The 25,376-nt window shown below is 41.6% G+C and overlaps 1 protein-coding gene across 1 annotated transcript; it reads right to left on the reverse strand.

The window, feature by feature from the left end:
- Positions 1-6,864: 6,864 nt before the first annotated feature.
- Positions 6,865-9,846, reverse strand: LOC113755185. The gene is made up of 2 exons (XM_027299242.1): positions 7,620-9,846; positions 6,865-7,415 (listed from the first exon to the last, which is right to left on the reverse strand). Exons 1-2 carry the CDS (start codon positions 9,844-9,846, stop codon positions 6,865-6,867), a joined length of 2,778 nt encoding a protein of 925 aa, XP_027155043.1.
- Between the last annotated feature and the right edge of the window lie 15,530 nt (positions 9,847-25,376).

Here is a 25,376-nt window from a genome sequence, read left to right on the forward strand (position 1 = left end):
AACAAAGTAACTTCATGGTCCATCAAGTCTTCAAACCTAGCTTGCTCCTTGCTTGTATGGTGAATGATCAAGGCTCGTAAAGCTTCCTTCACGTTCTTGGTTCTTGATCTTGTCATCGGACCACCAATGTTGATCAAAGGGTCCTTGACCCAAGGTTGAAGTTGTTGCGCACCCGTATCTGCATCATTCCTTCCCTCCTCGAAAGGATTCGTCCTCGAATCTTCAAAGTCTGTATCAAAATCAAAAGGGGATAGGTCAGACACATTAAAAGATGCGCTTATGCCATACTCACTTGGAAGTTCCAATTTGTATGCATTGTCATTGATCCTCTCTAGAACTTGAAAAGGTCCGTCGCCTCTTGGATGTAACTTGGTCCGTCGAGATGCTGGAAACCTTTCCTTCCTCATGTGCACCCAAACCCAATCACCAGGTTCGAATACAACATGCTTTCTTCCCTTATTCGCATGCTGTGCATATTGCGCATTTTTCTTTTCAATTTGAGCTCGGACTCTCTCATGCAAGGTCCGAACAGACTCTGCCTTTTTGACACCATCTGCGCTTAAACACTCATCAACAGGAATAGGTGATAAATCTAGAGGGGTTAGCGGCTGAAACCCATAAACAATTTCAAAAGGAGAATGATTAGTAGTAGAATGAGTGGTTCGGTTATATGCAAACTCAGCGATAGGCAAACACTCTTCCCACTTCTTCAAGTTCTTTTGAACAATGGCTCGAAGTAAAGCACCAAGGGTTCGATTGGTTACCTCGGTTTGACCATCCGTTTGAGGATGACTAGAAGTAGAAAATAGCAACTTCGTTCCCAACTTTCCCCAAAGTGATTTCCAGAAGTAGCTTAAGAATTTCACATCCCTATCACTTACAATAGTACGCGGTACCCCATGCAATCTTACCACGTCCTTGAAGAATAAATCAGCAACATGGCGCGCATCACTTGTTTTCCTACAAGGGATAAAATGAGCCATTTTAGAAAATCTATCCACTACAACAAAGATACTATCCATACCTCTAGAAGATCTTGGTAAACCAAGTACAAAATCCATGGATAAGTCTGTCCAAGGAGCATGAGGTACGGGTAGAGGAGTGTATAGTCCATGAGGGTTACTCCTTGACTTGGCCTGCTTACACTTTAAACACTTATCACAAATGTTAGCAACGTCACGCCTCATTTTAGGCCAATAGAAGTGTTCATGCAAGATGTCAAGAGATTTATCAATGCCGAAATGTCCCATCAATCCTCCACCATGGGCTTCTCTAACAAGTAATTCCCTCAGCGAACAATTGGGAATACATAGGCGATTTTCTTTGAATAAGAAACCTTCATGCCTATAGTACTTTTGAAATGCAGCATGTTCACAAGCTTGAAACACATTAGAAAAATCATCATCATGTGCATACATGTTTTTAATGTGCTCAAAACCAAGTAACTTAGTGCTCATGTTAGTGATCAAAGTATACCTCCTAGACAATGCATCTGCAACGACATTATCTTTCCCCTTCTTATACTTAATGATGTACGGGAAGGAATCAATAAATGCAATCCACTTCGCATGTCTTTTATGCAACTTACCCTGACCCTTAAGGAATTTAATTGATTCATGATCAGTATGTATCACAAATTCCTTAGGCATAAGATAATGCTGCCACACTTCAAGAGCACGCACAACAGCATACAATTCTTTATCATAAGTAGGGTAATTAAGAGCTCCCCCACTCAACTTTTCACTGAAATATGCCAATGGTCTATTATTTTGATGTAAGACAGCCCCTATGCCGATTCCACTAGCATCACATTCAACTTCAAACGTCACATCAAAATTAGGCAAAGCAAGAATAGGTGCTGAAGTTAACAAATCCTTAAGCTTATTAAATGACTCTTCTTGCTCTTTTCCCCATTGAAACCCCACACTCTTTTTAATTGTCTCATTCAAAGGTGCTGCAATAGTACTAAAGTCTTTAACAAATCTCCTATAGAAACTTGCAAGACCATGAAAAGACCTTACTTGAGACACATTGGTTGGAGTCGGCCACTCTAAGATGGCTTTTACCTTGGCGGGATCAACACGTATGCCATTTGCACCAACAATATATCCAAGGAAATTAACTTCAGGAGTGCAGAAGACACATTTTTTCATGTTAGCAAACAACCTATTTTCACGCAAGGCACTTAAAACAAGTCGCAAATGCTCAACATGTTCATCTAAAGACTGGCTAAAAATCAATATATCATCAAAATAAACAACAACAAACTTCCCAAGAAAATGCCTTAAAACATGGTTCATTAACCTCATGAAAGTACTTGGAGCGTTTGTTAAGCCGAAAGGCATCACAAGCCACTCATAAAGACCATACTTTGTTTTGAAAGCAGTTTTCCATTCGTCTCCTTCCCTTATCCTTATTTGATGATAACCAGATCTTAAGTCAATTTTAGTGAAAATGATTGCCCCATGCAATTCTTCTAACATATCATCTAACCTAGGAATAGGATGACGATACTTGACAGTAATTTTATTAATTGCACGACAATCTGTACACATTCTCCAAGTCCCTTCTTTCTTAGGCACTAAAATGACTGGAACTGCACAAGGACTAAGAGATTCACGTACCTGGTCCTTTTCAAGGAGGGAATCGACTTGCCTTTGGATTTCCTTTGTTTCCTCCGGATTTGCTCTATAGGCTGGTCGATTTGGTAGAATTGCTCCAGGAACAAAGTCGATTTGATGTTCAATACCTCGAATTGGAGGTAATCCTTTCGGTAGTTCCTCCGGAAACACATCCTTGAATTCCTGCAAAAGAGAGTAGATTGCACTAGGAAGAGAATCGGTTATGCCAAGTGTGTAAAAAGAAGAATAATCAGCTTCCCTGTACAGAAGTACTATGAGAAGACTTTGTGCCTTCAAAGCCCTACCTACCTCACGCACACTTGCATAGAAGCTCTTTTTGTTCACTTTCAAGCTCTCGGCCTCACTAAGTTTTTTTCCACTCGAATTTTTTTTCTCACTCAACTCGGCCTCTACTTTCTTTTTTCCCTCATCCTCAGGCACATTCGGCTTTTTCTTTGCCTCTCTCAGTTGCCTTTTCTCTCGCTCTTTTCTTAGATGCAATTGTTCCTCATACACTTGTGTAGGTGTCAAGGGTGAAAGAGTGATCTTGAGGTTGTCCATAATGAACTTATACTTATTAGTGAGTCCAATATGATCAGCCTGCCTATCATACTCCCACGGACGCCCTAACAAGACATGACTAGCTTGCATAGGAATTACATCACATAAAACTTGGTCCTTGTATCGACCAATAGAAAAAACGATTAAAGCTTGTTTGGTCACCTTGACTTCCCCCCCATCATTTAACCAAGATAGTCTATAGGGTTTAGGGTGGTAAGTCCATGGAAGGTGCTTTTGCTCGACAAAGTCAGCAGCTACGCAATTAGTACAAGAGCCACTATCAATGATCATGAGACATACCTCATCTTCAATTTTGCATCTCGTATGAAAAATGTTGGTCCGTTGGAGATCATCTTCTTGAGCTTGTGCATTTAGCACTCTCATAGTCACCATAGTTCGAGCCACGGGGTCCTCTTCTATTTCAATCAGGTCAGCATCCTTCCCCTCTTCTTCAAGCGGTGGCATGTCCGCATATTCCTCCTCTCCTTCGCTTTGCCACATTCCCTCTTCATTCATGTACATGATGCTTCGGTTAGGGCATTGAGCCATGAGGTGGCCAATTCCCTTGCATTTGAAACATGCCTTTGGCTGGTTGGTAGACGTATTTGGCCTTGGAAGAGTTGGTCGCGGGATTGGTTTAGAAGGAGTTGCACTCGGATGGAACGGTTGCTCCATTCGCCTGTTTTCCCTTTCTTTATTGCCTTGCCTTGGCCAAGCATTGGATGTTGGCAATTGATCTCGTCTCCAAGGTGTGGAAGAGGATGTAGTGGTTCGGCCACTAGGTGTCTTTATAGGTAAGGCTTGCCTTTCCACCTTCTCTGCATAAGACACCATTTGTTGTAGCTCAAAGTGGTCTTGAAGCTCAACCTTCTTCCGAATTTCAGGATTTAATCCATTAAGAAATCTTGCCATGGTTGCTTCCGAATCCTCTTGTATATTGGCCCTTATCATTGCTACCTCCATTTGTTTGTGGTACTCATCAACCGAACTGGACCCTTGGGTGAGTCGTTGGAGCCGATTGTACAAGTCCGTGGTGTAATGGAAGGGTACAAACCGTTTCCTCATCACTTGCTTCATTTCAGCCCAAGTGTCAATTGGTTGTTCCCTATTTCTCCTCCTTGTGGCACATGCTTGCTCCCACCAAATGGATGCATAATTTTCAAATTCAATAGCCGCAAGTTTCACCTTTTTCTCTTCAGAGTAATTGTGGACTTCAAACACTTGCTCAACTCTCCTAACCCAATCTAAATAAGCTTCAGGATCATTTTTCCCATGAAAGGTAGGCATCTTAGTCTTGATGGAACCAAGATTGTCATCGGTTCTCCTGGGTCGGCCTCGACCTTCCCTCGCTCCCTCTTGGCTTCTCCTTGATCGAAATGAGGTGTGAGAATGATACCCCTCATCATCCGCATCATGATCAGCACTCTGAACACTCGAAACCCTATGGTGGGTATCTCCGGCACCTCGCATCTCAATGGCAGCCAACCTGTCGGATATTTGTGCCATCGCAAATTCATGTTTCTCCATCGCAAATTCATGTCTCTCCGCTTGTTTTTGAAGAGTTTGGAGCACCAGTTTGAGTGACACGTCGGTCTCAGACGGCTCAGGCATGTTCCCCTCTTGAGACATATTGTCTAACCTGCAAAACAAGTGTATCCTAGTCTACCTTGCAAGCACTCGTGTATCACTCAAGGAAACACACTCACTCTCAATTTTCCTTCTCGAAGTTCTTAAAACAACTCAAACTCTCAAAAATTCCAGAATTAATGACTCTATAAGCAAGTAACAAGACACCAAGCAGAATTTTGCAAATCTTAGAAAAAAACTCTACCCGAAGCTGAAACTTTTTTTTTTTTTCTCTTTGAGCTGTTGCTTTGCTGAATTTCTGGTCAGTATTTTGGAGTATAAATGGTGCTTTTGGGGTGCTCAAATAATGTACGAACCAGTCCTCAAATTTCAGTCAAATCGGATTGCAAAACTAGCTCAACCGATTTTAGAAACTCAAGAACTCCCAAGGCGGTTTGGGCTAAGGTGTTTGGTTTGGTTTTGAAAACGGAATTGGGTGTGTTTGGGGCTGGTGAGGTCGTTTGGGGTCTTTGGAATTCAATCAAGATTGGAACTCAAGAGTTGGAAACCAATCAAGATTAGGAAACTCAAGTTTTGGGAAATCAACCAAGATTTGGAGATTAACCAAGATTTGGGAACCCACCAAGAGTTGGAAACTCACGATTTTTTTTGGAAACTTGATTTCCTTTGTATGAGAGCCAATTCCTTCTCTTCTTCCTTTTTTTTTCTCTTCCGTTTTTTTTTTCCTTTTTTTTTTTCTTCGGCTCTTCAAGGAACACAAATTCAGATCACACCAACAAGTTCAAGAAAACGGATGAAAGGTTATGCCAATTCCAAGAAAATTCTAGTTCTTGGTTTATTGTTCAAGAATTTTCAAAATAAGACTTGGTGGTCCAAGAACTTCAAGAATTTTGTTCAAGGAGCTCAAGAACTTCCCCAAATTATGTTATGGTGTCTAGGGTTTGCAAGAACAACAACCAATACTCAAGAAATAGGCAAAAACAGAATTTCAGCAATACTCAAAAGAAAATTCCAGCAATACTCTGAACACTAAACAATATAAGGTACGTGACTCTCTTTTTTTTCTTTTTTTTTTTGTCTTTAAACCCTAACAACCCAAACAAAAGTATAACAGACTCAAGAACAAAAGTTGGACAGAAAAACACAAAAAAAACAACACCAAACAGATATTTTTTTTTTTTTACTCGGATGAATATAGTAACGTGAACAGTACGCTACAGTACGATGAACAGTAATTCGGAACAGTAACGATGAACAGTAATCGCTACAGTTTTTTTTTTTTTTTTTTTGAAAAAGACAAACTAGCAAGATATGAACAACTTCAATTAAAAGAGAATTAACCTGATGCTCTGATTACCAACTGATATAGGCAACCCTAGGGGAAGACCCTCCTAGAACCTCCCAACCTTGTAATTATCAGAGTTGGATCTTTTCTCCCAACAGAAATTGAACTCGATTGTTCTCATGAACTCAAGACCTCTGACACACAAAGGTAATCAGCAACCTTAAGTAAATAAGGATGGATGAAGCGACACCACGATTAGGGAACAAGCTAATCGATAAAGTCTGATTTGAATCCTAAGCCATGAACTCAAGAATTCAAGAGTAAGTTCGATTAAGAACTTGAAGGAAAATTCCTCACGATTTCTGGTTGTAATAATCTGTCTTTTACTCTTACAAGAGGTGCCTTTTTATAGGCTAAAACTAGGGCCAAAATCCAGCCCACATAAACCTGGAAGAAATTCGGTCCGCATAAAGAGCTTAAAGAGCCAGCTCTTTAAGGCTTTCCGACAAGGCCCAATAAGTAATAAAATACTCAACGCCTAACAACTACTAAACTAGGTAGTCCTTAAACAACTACCAACTAAGCTAACAAGTATGAGATCATTCCTTCACTTCAAACGTACAAGTGAACAAAGTAACTTCATGGTCCATCAAGTCTTCAAACCTAGCTTGCTCCTTGCTTGTATGGTGAATGATCAAGGCTCGTAAAGCTTCCTTCACGTTCTTGGTTCTTGATCTTGTCATCGGACCACCAATGTTGATCAAAGGGTCCTTGACCCAAGGTTGAAGTTGTTGCGCACCCGTATCTGCATCAATAGTTGAGGACCGCGCCATTTAATTTCTCACTAAAGTAGGCAATCGGTCTCCCTCCTTGCATGAGTACGGCTCCTACTCCTACACCTGATGCATCACATTCCACTTCAAAAGTGAGATCAAAGTTAGGTATTGCAAGGAGTGGTGCATGTGTGAGTTTGTGTTTCAGCAATTGGAAAGCCTTATCTTGGGCTTCCCCCCAAAAGAACTTCTCGTTCTTCTTTATGACCGCGGTAAGAGGTGCAGCAATGGTGCTAAAATCCTTCACAAAGCGACGGTAGAAGCTTGCTAATCCATGAAAGCTGCGCACATCACTTACAGAGGTAGGTGTTGGCCACTCTTGGATGGACTTAATCTTCTCTTCATCTACATGAATGCCCTGCGCACTTACAACATATCCTAGAAACACAACACGGTCAGTGCAAAATGTGCACTTCTTAAGGTTGGCATATAGCCTTTCCCTTCGAAGTACTGCAAAGATGGCTTTGAGGTGCTCAAAGTGTTCCTCTAAGCTTCTACTATAAATCAGAATATCATCAAAGTAAACCACTACAAATTTCCCAAGAAAAGGTCTCAAAACATGGTTCATCAAACGCATGAAGGTACTAGGTGCATTAGTTAAGCCAAATGGCATTACTAACCACTCATATAGACCATGTTTAGTTTTGAAAGCGGTTTTCCACTCATCTCCCTCTTTCATTCTTATTTGGTGGTAACCACTTTTCAAATCAATTTTAGTGAATATAATGGCACCATGCAATTCATCTAACATATCATCTAACCTAGGGATAGGGTGACGATATTTTACCGTGATTGCATTGACTGCTCGACAGTCGGTGCACATTCTCCACGCTCCATCTTTCTTTGGCACGAGAATCACTGGTACAGCGCATGGACTTAGACTTTCTCTAGCCCAACCTTTCCTTAGCAATTCCTCCACTTGCCTTTGCAATTCCTTTGTTTCCTCAGGACCCATTCTATAGGCTGGTTTGTTAGGCAATGGTGCTCCAGGAATGAGATCGATTTGGTGCTCGATTCCCCTTAGCGGTGGTAGTCCATCAGGTACATCCTCAGGAAATATGTCCTCAAATTCCTGCAAGAGAGGTAAAATAGTATAAGGCAAGGAGTCAGTGGGTATGGATGAAGTGACCAACTCTTCTTTGCACACAAGCACAAGTAAGAGTTGGTTGGAAGACAAAGCTCGCCTTACATCTTTGGCTTTTGCTAGCAAGCTTAGCTTCCCCTTATTTTCTTCTCTCATAGCCGACCCACTTGTTGCCTTTTTCTTCCCTAGGGTTTCGGCCCTACTCTCTCCTTTTTCTTCCTCACTTTTCTCTCGCTTTTTCCTCTCAAGTTCTAGCTCATACTCCCTTTGGAGCCTCATTTGATCTTCATACACTTGTTTTGGGGTGAGAGGTACAAGTGTCACCTTTCTATTGCAATGAGTAAAGACATATTTATTAGCTCTTCCCTTGAATTCGACATCGCGATCATATTGCCAAGGCCGTCCAAGAATGAGGTGACTTGCTTGCATTGGCACGACATCACAAGTAACCTCGTCTTCATACTTGCCAATTCGGAATGGCACTTTTACTTGTCTAAACACACGGACTTCCCCTTCATTGTTCAACCATTGAAGGCGATAAGGTCTTGGATGTTTGATAACTTGGAGCCCTAGCATTTCTACCATGAGTAGACTAGCGACATTGGCACAACTCCCACTATCAATAACAACACTACACACCTTATCCTTGATATGACACCTTGTGTAGAAAAGGTTGTCCCGTTGTACCTCCATTTCCTCCTCTTTGGCGCGGGTAGTGAGGACCTTTCGAACCACTAGGCATCCAATCTCCTCATGCGTAGGTATCTCCTCACTCGATTCATTCTCTTCCTCTTCTAGAGGCGGTATCCCCTCGTACTCCTCTTCCTCATCTGATACAATTTCCCCATTTGGCAACATCAGCATGGTCCTTTGGCTGGGGCATTGAGAAGCGATATGGCCAAATCCTTGACACTTAAAACACTTGGTGTCTCGACCACGCGGTTTGGTAGCTGCATTATTAGCCTTAAAGTCAGGCTTGGGCGCTGCCTTGGAAGGGAGGTTATTCGGCCTTGGAGGGTAAGAAGGAGCTGCGGCTTTCTCCTCCCTTTTTGGTTGAGAAGTACGCCAATTTCCAGCTTGATAAGTAGTGCTTTGTCGCACAGTACCCCTCCTCTTGAGGCGCCGTTCAATTGTAACCGCCTTCTCGAGCATTTCATTCATGTCGAGGTAGTGTTGGAGTTCCACTACTTCGGCAATCTCGGGCCTCAATCCATGTAGAAAACGAGCCATAGTGGCCTCTCCATCTTCACGCAAATCCGCCTTCATGATGGCCATTTCCATCTCCTTGTAATAATCCTCAACTGACATGGACCCTTGGTTGAGAGCTTGTAGCCGACGGTGTAGATCTCGACTATAGTAGCTCGGAACAAACCTTTTTCTCATCAGACTCCTCATTTCCTCCCAAGTTTCCACAGGTCTCTCACGATTTCTCCTTCGGCTTAGTCTAAGTTGGTCCCACCAAATGGAGGCGTAGTCAGTGAATTCTACGGCTGCTAGTTTCACCTTTTGCTCCTCCGTATAGGTGTGGCATTCATAGACTAACTCAATTTTTCGTTCCCATTCCAAGTACGCCTCGGGGTCCGACTTGCCTTGGAATGAGGGAATCTTGAGTTTGACACCTTTAATGGTGTCCTCTCCTCGACGTTGGAACCTTTGATCATTTTGGTACCTTCCCTCAAACGCTTCCTCTTCATCGTTTGAGTATGCCGATTCTTTGCCCTTACTCGGGGTAGGTGGAGGTCTCGAGTTCTCCAACTGATCAATTCGATCATGCAATGGTTCAATTTCATTCTTAAGCAATCGTTTGAACTCCCCCATCATGGCTTCCAACTGTAGTTTGATGTCCATGGTTTGGCTACCCACTCCACTAGACATATTTAGTTCACCTGCAAAACAAATAAACAAAAACGAGTTCCTCTCTCTTTTTTTTTTTTTTTTAATACGATGTATAGGTCACTCACACTCGTGTTTCACTCAAGTGTATCACTCTCTAATAATCTTACCAAGCAATTCCTTGGCTTGCTAGTTGCTCGAGTTGAACAAACGAGGCGTCACCGCAGTGTACGTTCTTGACTAGTCAACAAGTGACACACAAGCTAGTAGCAATAAGTGGAGGTGAATGACTGAAGACCTAGACACGACTCAAGACTCAGAATATAGCTGGACAATAACTAACGACTCAAAAGAAAGTAAGACAATTAACTTGAATGCTGAAATTTTGAAAATCCTAGAAAACTCTACCCGAAACCCAAATTTCTGGAATGTGTTGAGTTGCTGGTCCGTGGTCTTTTTGGTCCGTGATCTGATTTGGACACTTGGGTTTGCCAAGATTAGAAACCTTGGAGTTTGGTCAGATTTGGGAGTCCCAAGTGGTCCAAATTCGAAATTTTGGGGCTGGTCAGATTTGGAAGTCAGATTTTGCACAAAATTTGGTAAACTTGTAGGCTGTCAAGAATTGGATGTTGTTCAGATTTGGAAGTCCAAGTTTGAATCAGATTTGGTGGCTTGAATGCTGACCAAGACTAGGGCTGTTCAGATTTGAAAGTCCAAGTTTGAATCAGATTTGGTAAAACTTGAAGGCTGGTCAAGAATTGGAAACTAGAGCCGTCTTTCTTGAAATTTTTTTTTGACTTCTGTTGGGGTGTTTTCACACAATAGCCAGCTAGCTTAGACCACAATTTCACAGCAATTAACGTAAACAACTTGGACAGATTTGGTTTCAAGATCAAAGTTCCATGAAAACAAGAACACGGTTGAAGGTTTATTTCAGGTTTCAAGACTGCGAAGATTAACCTCTTTGATCCAAGAAGCTCAAGACTTCCCCAATAAGGTTTTGATGTTCGAGTTTTGCAAAGCAACAACACAAAGGTTCAAGAAACAAGTGCAAACAGATTCGGCAACCCAGCAATTAATTCCAGCAACGACTCAAGGGAATGACAATAAGGTATGCAACACAAGAGATTTTTTTTTTCTGGATTTAAACAGAACATAAACACAAGACAAAACTGGACAGAAAATTTCGGACAACAACTAAACAGCAAAGACAGATTTCTGACAAGGAAACAACCAAGACAGATTTCTGACAAGGAAACAACAAAGACAGATTTCGGACTTGACAAACCCGAGCACTTGAGCTACGAATTAGAAGACTAAAATAGATCTAAAAACGATAAAAAAGGATATTCGTGATACCTCTAACTAGCTCTGATACCAGCTGATGCGAGACGCGGAAGCTACTTCGGATCTAGAGGAACACGATGAAGATTTGACGGAGTTGAACCCGAACTTGGACCACTCAAGAACAGATTTAACGGTAGAGGACGCCACAATCAAGTATGTGTGCTTGATTGATAAGTCAAGAACAGCCTAGGATCAACTCTAGGATGTTCAACTTAGCTTTTACAAGCTAAGGGAATTTGCCACAAGGAATGGACGAAATTCTGGAAATTTTATTCAATACTCTCAAAAACTGAATGTAACATGCGGCTTGAGGCTATTAATAGCCGTGACTAAGACCTAATAAACTGGAAAAATAACAAGGAAAGTTCGGCCAGCCCCTTGGGCCTTCACTTGACCGAAAGCTAGCCCAACTAACTATAGATCATAAGCTTCGGGGGCGTTGCCCCCGAACCCCCACCGGGGGCTTCGCTGCGCCCCCGGGCCCCCAAGCCAGGGGCGCGTCGCCCCCTTGGACCCCCGACTCGCTGATCGGACAGCGAGACCCCCGTACGGCTCAGCGAGAGTACTTAACTGCAGCTCAGCCCGCCGTTTGGAGCTTGAACATTTGCATCTTCAATTGTAAGCAGCATTTTAGTAGTCGTGCAAGGATATTCCAACTCAATTCCTTCAATGACCGGTTTCTCTTGGGTTTGGACGGCACGTACCAAGGCTTGAAGGGACTCCTTGAATCTCTTGGCTCGTGCTCGTGTCACTGGGCCTTGGGGCACCTTCACAGGTCTACTTGTACACTTTGGGCCTCGTGCTCAACCGCATCACGGTTAGTTTTTGAGAAATTAAAAGCGTATTTTGGACGTGGGACCCGCAAGTGCGGTAAATGCATTATATTTTTGACAACTTGTTGGAATTTTGTATTAAGTGATATTATTTTACAAGGTGTTAAGATATTTGTCTTGGAGAGACAAGAAGATAATCTCAAGCTTAAAGAGTGACAAGTGTCACCTTGTTATTGAAGGTTGGACTTTGACATTTGACCATCTTACTACCTTTACCAAATAAGTACCAAATTGATCCAAAATTACCTTCATTCTTCATCATCTTGGCTGAGCTTCACAAGGAGAAAAGAAAGGAAAGCTTTCATCTTACTTCTTCATTTCTTGCTCCAATCAAACAATTTAACCGATTAAACTTGGATTTGCTCCATAAAAACCTTTCTCTTGGTAGTATTAAGGTGTGTAGTGAAGTGGTTTGAGAAGCAAAGGTGCTAAGTTGGGTCTTTTCTTGGGTTTGTAAGGTAAGTGACTAAGGAACCTTTCCTTTGATCTTGATAATGTTCAATTAGTGATTGGTGGTGGTTGAATAAGTGATTTTATGGTTGATTTCCTGATTTTGGTTGAAAATGATGAAGTTTATTATTTTTGGGGATTTTTCTGTTTTCATATGGATATGATTATGGGGTCATGTATGATGATTGGAAATGATGTTTAATGACTCTAGGAGGTGGAAAAAGTGATTAATTGCAACCAATTTCTGTTTTGGACCAAAAATTGAAAAGTGAGGGTTTTGTGATGAACATTCTGTCCGAATTTTTAGGTCCTAGATAGAGGCCGAATTGGCCTTTTCTTAAAACATGAAAGTTGTAGGGAATGATATTTTAAAGGTCCCTACAAAATTTCAGGTCAATCGGAGTAGCGTGGAATGAGATAAGTCGAAATTACTGTTGCTGTTCTGGGTGATCAGAATGTGCAAACTGCGATTGTAATTGGCCATTTTGACTGGAATTGCTTTTGGATTTTGCTGATGGTATCTTCTGATGAAATGTAGCTTGATGCCTTAGCTATCATATGCCTTTAGAATCAATGCATTTGGACCTGTGTAGACTGAGTTGGACGAATTACAGCATTGTGTGATTTGGGAACCTGCAATTACGATTCTGGTTTGGTATTCTGCATTTTTGACCTAGTTGTGCTAGGATTTGGACTGAGTGACCTTCTACATTGTTGTAGCCCTGGTTCTTAGCTTCGAAACGGTGGGTCTTGGACCTCCATCCGATACTCGTAGGACCTTTGGTGCCATTACCGCAAAAGGACGTCAAAACTGTTTTCTGGTTTTGAGCAATTGTGGTTAATTGCTATGTGATTGGGTTTGATTGTAGGATGGAAAGGATGAATTTATGGGAAAATGCTGTCCGATTTTTAATAGCATTGGTTACCTTAAGTTTCATGTGAAAGGCTTGGACTTGAATGATGGAATTGGCTATATTGGACGAGGATTGTGAGTCGTGGAGGTGAGTGACCTTAAACTACTTGCAACGTTACTTTAAAATGTTTCTTGCATCGTTTCTTTGATTGCATATCCTGTGTGCCGGCATATAAGTTCTTGACATGTTTTGGCTCAAATGAGTACTTGGAATTGTGTGCTAGACTCCGACGTTTCCTCCACCGTTTAATGTTCCTGTAGAGCACCAATGGGCTCAATGTTCAATGTTCAATGTTAAATGATTGTTTGGAGCGTTGGACGTCTAAGTACCATGATTTCACTGGCTCATGAGAGAAGTGAAAGTGCATTAATTGTTGAAGCATGACATTATTGAAATGAACGATTGTGAAACTGATTTGATAACTGAATTTCTTGGTTACTCGCTGAGCTTCTAGCTCACCCCAAAATGTTTTATTCCCCTCCACAGGGCTCAAGGCGAAGGAGTGGCTTGTAGTGTTTATCATGGATTATATCATGTATGGATTGAATTTGGATTTTCTTTTGTGTAATCGTTCATATTGGGATTGTATTGAACGTTTAGAATTGCTTGGATGTGTAATCGTCTAGTTTTGGACTTCCCCCTGTATAATAGTTGGTATCAAGGATCAGAGTGGCGCTGCGGAAGCGTGGACGCTTCGCTTTTGATATGTAAATGTTGGAATATTGGATTTATATTTGAGATTGTATCTTGTATTTGTTTGAGGATTGTAGTGAACGACTGAGTCCCGGCGAGAACCGGGCAGGCGGCCCGCCGAACCCTGGGGTACGCCCTTGGGGGAGGTGGGGCTGTCACAATGTCGAACCCGAACCTCGCTGGAAACTTCCTCCATGGCTTCTTCCAGCTGGGCCACCCCTAGACGGAGCCCCTCTACCTGCGCCTGACTACCTTCCACCTCCGGCTTCCCATCCGTACTTCGGGGGGCACTCTTATCCCCCTACCAAGAACTGCTCTCAGGAAAGCCTCGCTTCTTTGCCTGGAAGTTTCTTACTTGTAGTCTAGCGTTTTCCACCCGTTGGGCTTTCTCCACGGCCTTGCTAAAAGCATTAATCTGGGCCACCGCGAGGTCCTTCTGAATTTCTACGTTCAAGCCCTGGATAAAACACCTTATTCGCCGCTGCTCGGTCATAATCAGCTCGGGAGCAAATTTGGATAGGCGGGTGAACTGACTCTCGTATTCCGCTAAAGACTGGGCCCCCTTGGCGAAGTCGGATAAACTCATCTTCCTTCCGTTCCTGGACTAGAGGAGGGAAGAATTTAGCGTTAAACTCTCGCATGAAATTCACCCAGGTCCGGGGCGTTTACTCCCGTTCCCACTTCTGCTGTATGACGTTCCACCAGGAACGGGCCGCCCCTTCTAGCTGAAAGATGGCAAAGGTCACCTGCCTCTCTTCGGTGTAGTGCAAGGCAGCAAAAATATCCACCATTTTCTCTAGCCACCTTTCAGCTATATCTGGATCGGACCCCCCAATGAACTTTGGTGGAGCAAACTTTTGGAATCTCTCGAGAGCTCTGTCTTCGCTCTCCACGTGGTTGCTAGGGTTTCCAGGGTTAGAATTAGGCTTTTGACCCTGTTGCTGCACCAGTTGGGCCAATAAATTAGTTATGTGCTGCATGGCAGCAGCTATTTGAATGTTAGGGTCAACCCCAGGTTCAGGGTTGGGTCCAGACGAAGTGTCCCCAACGCCCCTGTCCGACGTGGGTTGCCTACTCCCGCGCCCACGTCCCCGACCACTACGGGTGCCCTCCATAGAATCTATTCAATCTAGACAAATGTAACTAGAACAATAAAATAACAATACATGTACGTAAGAAACCAAAAGCTTTTACAACAAAGCATATACACATTCCAAAGCAAAGTCACCAAAATAAAGTCAAACAAGGCACATATTAACAGTCCGTCAAGTACAACAAAGACAATCCACAAGGGAACGGCATCATCAACAGTTATATATACAATGCTAGTCCAAACATACAAAAACGGCTAGCTAAAGGTTCTTCTCCAGGTCTACCATTACCTATCCATCCTATACACAATAGTCAAAATCATCCAAAACCCTAAGAATAACGGCTCAGTCCGTCGTCGGGCAAGTGGACCCACCCGACGAGGTGGATTCACCTCCATCCTCGCCCCCCGCACATGAAGCCTCGTTACTCTCCTCCTCGAGCAAATCGTCGCAAAGGTTCAAAATCGACTCGGCTCGAACCCTAACTTTCCTAACTCTCTTAGTCATACACTCACGTGCCTCTACAAGTTGGGCTCAAAGGTCGTCCACCCTATCTTGACCTTCGATCACGTCGTACTCTAGCTCCTTGATTCGCTCGGCTTGTTTCTCGTTAGCTGCCCTTAGTTGGTTCACTTCGGCCTCAAGTCTAGCGTTATCCTTCGCAAACTCCTTTCGTTCCTCTACCACAGCCAACACTACGGTGTTAGGGTAGGCGTAAGTGTGACAGCACTCACAACGTCGGAGGCGGTTAGCCGGACTCCAACGTATAACGGCCCCTCTTGGCCGAATCTGGTACTTAATCATCGGGAGCACTCCACGGGGTCGCTCACCAGTAGGGCTACCACTAGGCCCACTATGCCCGTCCATCCTACACCAAAAGAGTAAATAATCATAAATAATCTTAAGGGACACAATCAAAGTAATCCTCAAGTCGAGCATTTCTAACACACCCAAGCCAATTCAAACCTAGGCTCTGATACCACCTGTGACAGCCCCACCTTCCCCTAAAGCGAACCAAAGAGGTTAGCGAACAGCCTGCCCAACTCTCGCTAGGACTAACGGTGCAGTTAAACACGATCTAAAACATTTTGGAAAATAAAAGCGCGCTCAAACAAGTCAAAATCACCAAATAAAAGAAACGAAAATCGGAACCGACATGAACAGTGCCGGACACGTCAGAATAGCATACAAAAGTTATCTAACAAGTTTATACAAGTCCGGTTTGCAAATTACAACTCAAACGCAAAGGTTGGATCAAATTGCACTTAAGGTTTTGCCCAATAAGGAGCTATTCAAAATGTATTTACTCAAGCTTAACTCGGCAACCAAAGGTCCTAGTCTCACAAAAGTTTCAAACCCCTGTAAGGAAAACAAAAGTAATAGGGTGAGCTTACGCCCAGTGAGATACTTTCACTCAAGCAAGGAAGTTCAATTATGCATGGAGTCGATCAATCTCAAATCATTCAATAAGGAAGCTAAATAAAGTCACATATCAATAACAATGGTAAAAGGATACGGGCGGCTCTCAAGAGCCCTTATCCCTCGCTTGCCGTACTTGATCTCGCCTCGTTGACCCTCCATCAATGCTTAAGGAGTAACCAATACCGTAGACTCCACTTTACTTCCATTCCTTCCACCCAACATACCCTTACCGGGCCCGAATTCTAAACAGTGGAAAATTGGTAATACTCGAGTATACCGGAATCGAGAGTCTCATACTAGAAGATTCCATATAACAATCCCCATGGCTCGTTAATTTTCACGACCAAATCTTTGCCGACTCGATTCAATTGACCACCAATGGGGTTGAGCTCAGTGATAACAGTAATGGCCATTATATACTCGTCCAAACGACACCAATTCCAATATATTCATATACCATTCAAGTAACACAGTAATCAGTCATACGTAAGACATAAAGGGTGAAAGTGATCAAATACACCCTCGCTTGAACCAATTTCAACGGTGCAAATAAGCATTCAAGGCATCAATTTCAAGTGTAACAAAGCCACATAGTAACAAGCAAGTGAGTGGTACACTCACCAAGCAAGCAAATGAAATTTCATACACTTCCGCCCAAAGAGCGTCTTGAATAACCGTCACGCCCTAAAATATTCAAACAAGCACAATGAGACTCGAATACGAGTCATAAACCGAATCCACATATTACTAGAGTAAAATCAAATGGAACGTATAAGTGCAAAAATCAAACTAGGACATGTGCGGAAACGAAGTTTAGATTGGAAAACAAAAGGCAGATTTGCTGTTGCTTAGCGGAATTAACACAACTGAAGCTACCCTTGTCGGATTGAGGTGCAATATACACCGTTTCGAACCTAAGAGAAAGGTCATTCAGTCCAGTTTGCAGTGTAACTAGGTCAAAATTTCAATGTACCAAACCAGAATCGCACAAACAGGTTAGCTAACCGCATTCTGGTTAAATGACCATAACTCAGGCTACCGAAGTCCAATTGGGGCGTTTTCAAGGGCGTTGGAAAGCTAAGACACAGCACTACAACTTTTGTGTTTTGACCAAAGGTTAAGTCAGTACGCATCAAGCTAAACAGACACGGCCAGATCGGGTGAAATGTCAACCCTGTTCACCGAACTCTACCTACAGCAGTCCGGGTATTTCTGTCTTTTCTCAGGCTACCGAGCTCAGATTGTGCTGAAATTTTACAGGCAACTATAAAACATTATTTTCTACAATTTTCATGTTTTAACCCAAGGCTAATTCGGCTTTCTTCCTATCCAAACAGTACCGGGCAGAATGGGGTTAATTGAAACCCTAATCTGGAATTTTCCGCACAAAGTGGAAATTTTCCGCAATTAGCTACAATTTACGCACTATGGCTTCATTCTAGACTATCCCAAGCCATCATCCATGACCACACAATACTAAACATATAAAAATAAAAAAAATCAAGAATAAATATAAAATTCACCAATCTCAACCAAAAGTCATGAAATAACACCTAAAACCATCTCTTTTACTCACACACGCCACTAATTTAACATTACTAAGAACAAAAGAGAGGTTCCTTAATTACTCACCTTGCAACTCAAGAAAGGAACCAACTTAACACCTCTTGCTTCCAAACCACTTCACAATCAACCCACTACTACTCAACTAAAGGTTTTTATGGAGAAATTGGAAGTTTAAACGATTGATTTGCTAGATTGAGCAAGATTGAGGCAAGAAAGTTGAGAGCTTTTCCCTTTCTTTTTCTTCTTGAGAGGCCGGCCAAAGGAGTGAAGAAAATGAAGCTTTCTTGGTCAATTTTTGTTTAATTGGTAAAGTGGTGAATAGTGGTCAAAATCAAGATCAACTCACCAAGTGACACTTGTCACTCTCATTAAATGCAAAGCTATCCTTTTGTCTCTCCCACACTAATCCATTTGGAAACCTCTAATTATCTCTTAACACCCGGTAAAATAAATCCGGTATACAAAACTTAATCTAACTGGCCGAATTTTACCGAACTTTTCGCACTAGCGGGTCCCACGTCCGGTATACGCTCTTAATTTCTCAAAAACTAACCGATACTAGAAAAATCATTTAAAAACTATATTTACTCATAAAAATTATCTAGAAAATTTTCCTAATAAAGAAAATGCAGAAAAGCATGCACTTAAATAGAATAAAATCTAGAAAATGAGAAAATTTACGGGTTCTCACAATCCTAACCTAATAGTGAAGGCCTAGTCCGTGGTGGGACTAGCTGACCCCCCAACCTCGGTGGGTACAGCTCCCATACCATCTCCAATGTGAGAAGCCACATCGCTCACTTCTCCTAGTAGGTTATCACAAACATTCAGACTGGATTCCGCTCTAATCCTCACTTTCATGGCCCTCTTGACCATGCACTCCTGAGCTTCTCCAAGCTGTGCGCAAAGATCATCAATCCTCTCCTGGCCCTCGACCATATCATACTCGAGTTCCTTAATCCACTCGGCTTGCATCTTATTAGGTTCCTTTAGTTGGTTCACTTCGGTTTCAAGCCTAGTATTGTCCCTTGTTAGGGCTTCCCTCTCCTCTACCACGGCCAAAACTACGGTATTGGAGTAGACATAAGTATGGCGGCACTCGCAACGCCGAAAACGATTGGCTGGACTCCAACGTACAGTGGCCCCTCTTGATCGGATCTGATACTTAATCATCGGGAGTACTCCACGGGGCGTCTCGCCAATCGGTCTATCGCTAGGGCCACTAGATCCATCCATCCTACACAAAAGTGTAGATAAACTTAAGTACACTTAAAGGGAATAATCAATATAATCCTCAAGTAGAAAATTTCTAACTCATCCAGGCCAATTCAAACCTAGATTCTGATACCACCTGTGACAGCCCCACCTCTCCCTAGGGCGAACCCCAGCGTATCAGCGGACTGCCTGCCCAGCTCATCAGCGGACTGCCTGCCCAACTCTCGCCGAGGCTCGGCCGAACAAAGAACTAGCAACTCAAGATAACCAGTGAAATAACTTCAAATTAAAACGTACAAACCCTAATGGCAAATAATTGTCCAGCCAACTTTTTAAACTTAAAATGTCAAGCTAAAAGTCACACTTACCACTCCATACTATAATTACATAACATAAGTCGAACTTATGAATTCAAACTTACAAGAGTCAAAAGTAAAGTCGTCTTAACAAAAAGTTACAAGTTCAAGCAAAATAAAGCAAAGAAAGCTCTTGACCGTTAGTTCATCCCCGATCTGTTAAGGAAAACAAATGGAGTGGGGTGAGATAAAGCTCAGTGAGGTTCCAAGTAAACAAGTAAGCACATAGCCAAATAAGAGCATAAAATAACCAAGTAAATACCGTATAGTACAATAACAATTTAATCGCAGTTCAATTTAAGGATACGGGTGGTTTCCAAAAGCCAAATCCTCTTAAGCTTGATCATACCGGGGCCCGTTGACTCTCCGTCAACGTTTGTATTTAAAGAATATAAAGTCCGTAGAACACTACTTTCTTCAATTTCCGTCCACCAGTCAACCCCCTACCGGGCCTGCACTCCATAAACAGTAGTTAGGTAATACTCGAGTATACCAGTTTCCAGTGTTCAGTAAACAGTCCCCAAGGTTTATCGACCCTCTCGACCAAGTCCTTACCGGCTCGATAGAACCGACTCACCTATGAAGTTGGGTACCCAAACAGTAGTAGTAGTTGATGGGGTATCACCCAGACAACTCAAGTACAGTCATATATAGAGAAATCACATCTCATAATAGCAGTATACAGAGCCTCAGTGGAAAGTGAGGGAGGTCGAGTGCGATAAAGTACACGCTCACTTCCATTTTTATCAAAACAAGGTTTGTCTCAAACAGTCGTAAATCAAGTATTCAGATATTTCACATAAGCAGGTAGCAGGTAGTGGAACACTCACCTGTCAAGCAATGTAGTAGTCAAACGTCAAGTATCTTGGTTACGACCACCTTTGTTTCCCAATCCTAGGGCAACGAGTGAAATCGTTAACAAATTAAGTTCATTTCCCACTCAATTGTAGGGTCATTAAGAGACTAAGTGAGTGGTTAAAGCCATTCAATTCATCATGCAAATGAGGTCCAAAATGCAGTAAAAGTTCATGAGAAAACAAGTTTAATAAATGCATGAAAGTTGGGCAAAAGAAAAGTCTCATTCAAGCTTAGAATGTTCTTCGCGGGTAAAACAGTCGCGCCCGTGCAGTCTCGGTAAAACGGCTATAACTCACTTTAGGAAGGTCAGAATCAGGTGTGGTTGGTGGCGTTGGAAACTAGATTCGAAGGGCTTTCCAACGGTACCAAATACACACTCTAGTTCATCTCCTATCAGTACCAGTAGCTCGGACAAGTCGGCTGATTTTCCAACTCTGGATCAGCCCTAACCTCAAGCAAAACTACATTAGTTCTTGGTGCTATCTTCATTTGTTTTGGTTCAAATTCACCCAAATTAGTCCTCAAGTGTTCATATATAGGGAATCACATCACCTAGGACCATTGGATTTCAAAATGTAACACATAAACATGATTAAGAATATCCATAGCAGTCTAGCCATCAAGAAAACCAAACCAGTCCACTATAGACCAAACCACCACTTTACTTGCTCAAATTTCATTCCAACTCATACATGAATTTAACCAATGTCTAGCCATGTTTATTAGGCTTGATTAGGGTACAATGAAACCACAAAGATCAAGAAGAAACCCTTCCTTCTCATACCGGTCAGTCAAGGAGATGAAAACAGTCCACAATTTCCTCTATTCATCCAACCTTCATCCTCTAATGATTTTCACTTAAACAACATATCAAGTGTTAAATCTAACTCAAAAGAGGTTTAAAACATGTTAATACTTCATAAACCACCATGAACAAGGTTCAAACATTTCATCAAACACTTGGTAGGCATACTAACTAACTCAACTACTACTTGTTTAATTCAAGAGATTAACCCCAAATCTCAACCAAAACAACTTGTAGTTTGCCATTAAAACTTAAAGTACATGATAAAACACCATAAAACTATCATTTGAAGAATATTTACCTCTCATGTAAGAAGCTTGAACCACCAAATCAATCCACCAAAATGAAAGCTTCAAGCTTGAATCAAGCACTAGGGTTGGAGGAAAGTTTCTCACTAACTCAAGATCTTTCTCTTTTGGTTTTTGCTCTTGATCAACTAGGGTTAGAAAGCCAGAATATGGAGTTCTCTTTCTTCCTTGACAAGCCTCAAGGAGTTCAGCCACAAGGAGAAAAGAAAAGGCTAAGCTTAGTTTAAATTGTCTTCTAATGTGAGAACCCGTATTGCCCTAATATTTTCCTAGGGTTTTTCCCCTTTATTTGCATGTTTTCTGCATTTTCTGGCTTAGAAAAATTTCTTGGTGGAATTTTATGAACAATTATAGTTTTTAGACAATTTTTCTAGCATTGGTGAATGTTTAGAAAATTAAGAATGTATATCGGACGTGGGACCCACTAGTGTGAAAAGTTCGGAAAAATTCGGCCAATTAGGTTAAATTCCGGATACTGTGTGTCGCGCCCCACTTTTTGATGTGTGATGTGTGTGGTGTGTGAATAGTATGGAATATGTGAACGTGTGTAAATGAAAAGTAAAAGGCCATGGGACTTTGAGAATGCGACGATTTGGCCAAATAAAGTTCAAAAGGGGTTTTTTGAATGAAAAACGGAGTCGCCACTTGGTATAGAGTTAGGGTGTACCAAGTCACCCAAAAAGTGATTTTTTAAAGAAAAGGTAGAAAGAAACCCCTTTTAAACGACTCCTAGTCCACGTAAACCAACGAAAAAGGTTCGGGAGTCACATTTGACGAAGGGGAAGGCAAGGATAAAAATCCAAGGCACCCCTTCGACCTAGCCAAGGCTAGTTGCGTGATTTAGCCCCACCTTTCCTAACTTTTCTACCAAAAATATGTATTGCATGTTTTGGATTTGACTAGATGAATGCAAAAAGAAAGAAAAAATGCAAACCTAAATTCTAAAATGTCTCTTGTAAGGTTTTTGGTCCCAACCACATGAGTTGTGGCGGCCAATAAAGGAAAACCTTATAGAGGTCGATTAATGCAAATGATGGCTAAAGTGCAAGTGTGCAAGTGTGTAGAAAGGTGCACGTGTGAAATTGTATGAAAAATCCAAGTGTTTGTGTGCAAGTGTATGAAAAGGCGTATGTGTGAAATTGTATGAAAAATCCAAGTGTTTGTGTGCAAATGAAAGTGTAATGAGGATATAAAATAATAGGATGGATTGAAAGTGCATGATCCTAGGGAATGCAACAAGTCGGGTACGGGGGTTGACTCCTAACTTTTCGACTTTGATTTTCCCTTTGATTAGAAGGCAAAACTAGCGTGCTAAGGCTATCGAGTAGCCACACTCGCTCGTTTCCCTTATCGGAAGGGGACACTCAAGCAAAATGAACCCTGTAGCTAGTATGGGATGCAAAACCTAAAATGAGGGGAGAAGGGGTTCGAGGATCATGTCAAATGATAAAACTAAGGAAAATGCGTGATATGTGGTGAACAAGCAAATGATGTGCTAACAAAAGGGGATGGCCTATTGGGTCTAGCGTTGGACTAGCCCTTTCTATGAATTCCTAATGAAATAATGAGCCACAACTAGCATTGGACTAGTGTGGTGACGTACATTCACCCATCACATTCATTCATGGCTATGGAAAGCGATTAGACATGCCAAACACCTATAAACACATAGCACATAACAATTAGCATGCTCGACTAGATGCAAGAACCTAATAAAGCAAATTAACACATAGCAACAAAAGCAGGCAATCAAGCTAATGAACCTATTACATTTGCTAGCTAGGCACATGTCTTCGATAGGTCTTCATTGAATGCTCCTCCAAGCCCTATCTATTACATTAGGGAGACCCTACTACAATCTAAAAGGAGAAAAAGGAATAAAATAATTAAATCCCTAACTATTACAAGCCAAGAGGTGTACACATACCCCATAATGAATAACTTAAATAAAAGTAAAGTAAATGAAATAAGTGCAAGGAATTAAAGAAAGTCAAGGAAAGCGAAAGTAGACATGCATATTCACATAACACGTAGGAGCACGTAGGAAAAATAAACTCAAGAATATAGAAGTTACCTCCCTTGCAATGGAAATCGAGTAAATGAGATATTAGCTTCAAAACAATAAAAAGGTCAAGGTACCAATTTATTTGGCAAATAATCACAAAGGATAAAAAATAAGCATGATTTTGAATCAATTAAATCATGTCAACAATCCACATTTAAGAAGTCAAGAGAAGAAAGGACCTGATTGCAAAGATTGACAAAGTTTGGAGGTCAAAATTAAAGAAAAATAAAGTTCAGGGACCTATTTGGAATTAATTTAAAGATCCAATTGAAAGAAGTTGAAAGTTGTTGGGGCCATAGTGGAAACGCTCGAAAGTCAGGGGGCTGAAATGAAATTTCGTTATCAGGCTTCTTAACAAAACAGGCCATTGGGCTATTTTCTATTTCCTTGGGCCAAAAACCCTTACCAACCCACGAAAGTCCAAAACAAATGGGAATGGGCCATTCTATTTATTTGTTTGGGCCCAAACCTCCCTAGCCCAACAGAAAGCCCTAAGAGAACAAGCAGGCCAGCCTATCTTCAAGTCCGAACAAAATTCAACTAAAACAGATGGGCTTCATCTCTCAAGCCCATGTCAAAGCCCAGAAAAACAAGTCATTGATCTTCTTGTTAAGCCCAAACAACAACTCTAAACCAGATCTCATCTTATTCATGAAAGCCCACCATGATAACATCCAACTAAAAATTAAACCACGATTATAACCTACAATCAAGAATTAATCTATCCAAAAGACTGCCTAAAAAAATGGAAGAGTAATTAAAATCTAAAAAGGGCAAAATTAGCTCAACTTTCCCAATGTTTGGGCCATAACAGAATTACGGGGAACTTGGGGGCTGGAACGCAATTATTTTTTTTAAACTTTTCCAAGCAAAGCTTACGAAGAAACCTTCTGCCATTTCGTTAGTGTCTCTTTTCTGCAAAAATTTTCTACCGTAGGTTCGCAACCATTTTTCACAAGATTTCATAAACGGGAAAAGGATTAAACATCAAACAGCAAGTTAAAACTTGATGCACCCATTGAACAATAAACTGAACCTTAACTTTGAGCAAACACAGAGCTTCAGCAACTCAAAGTAGCAAATTCTTATGCCAATTTCAAACCGAACATCACGTATCAGGTTTTTCAAATACAAACATCAGATAGTGAATCCTACGAAACTCCAAGCAGTTGGGCTGTTCTACAAAGTACAGCAAAATCATTTTTGCAAGCAAGACTTTCGGTTAAGCGTTTCATCGAGCATCAACTGGCAATAAAATTTTACCAAACTTTTCACTGAATTACAGTTACAATTCGCCCCAGAAGTATCAGCAGACCCAATCAAATTGCTCATGCATACCAGCAATTATATGCATCACATGAACAGGATACACCAGAAAGGGATAAAACTACGAGTTTCAATTGAGCATTTCGTCGGATAACAAATGGGCATTAAAAATTTCATCGAGTCTTGGCTCATTTAAGATTATTCTCAGCCCCAAAAGTTGCCATCAACTTAGAAAACAGTCCAATTGACACATTCAGCATGCGTATTCGAAAATCATGAACCACCAATCAGGCAAATCGCAGCAAAAATAGTCACGGCAGCATGCTTCGAAGGCTTGAACGGAACCAAAATTTTTAAAGGAAAAGAACAGCTTACCAGCTTCT

This window comes from Coffea eugenioides, unplaced genomic scaffold, assembly GCF_003713205.1.
Source record: "Coffea eugenioides isolate CCC68of unplaced genomic scaffold, Ceug_1.0 ScVebR1_1286;HRSCAF=2111, whole genome shotgun sequence".
NCBI lineage: Eukaryota > Viridiplantae > Streptophyta > Magnoliopsida > Gentianales > Rubiaceae > Coffea > Coffea eugenioides.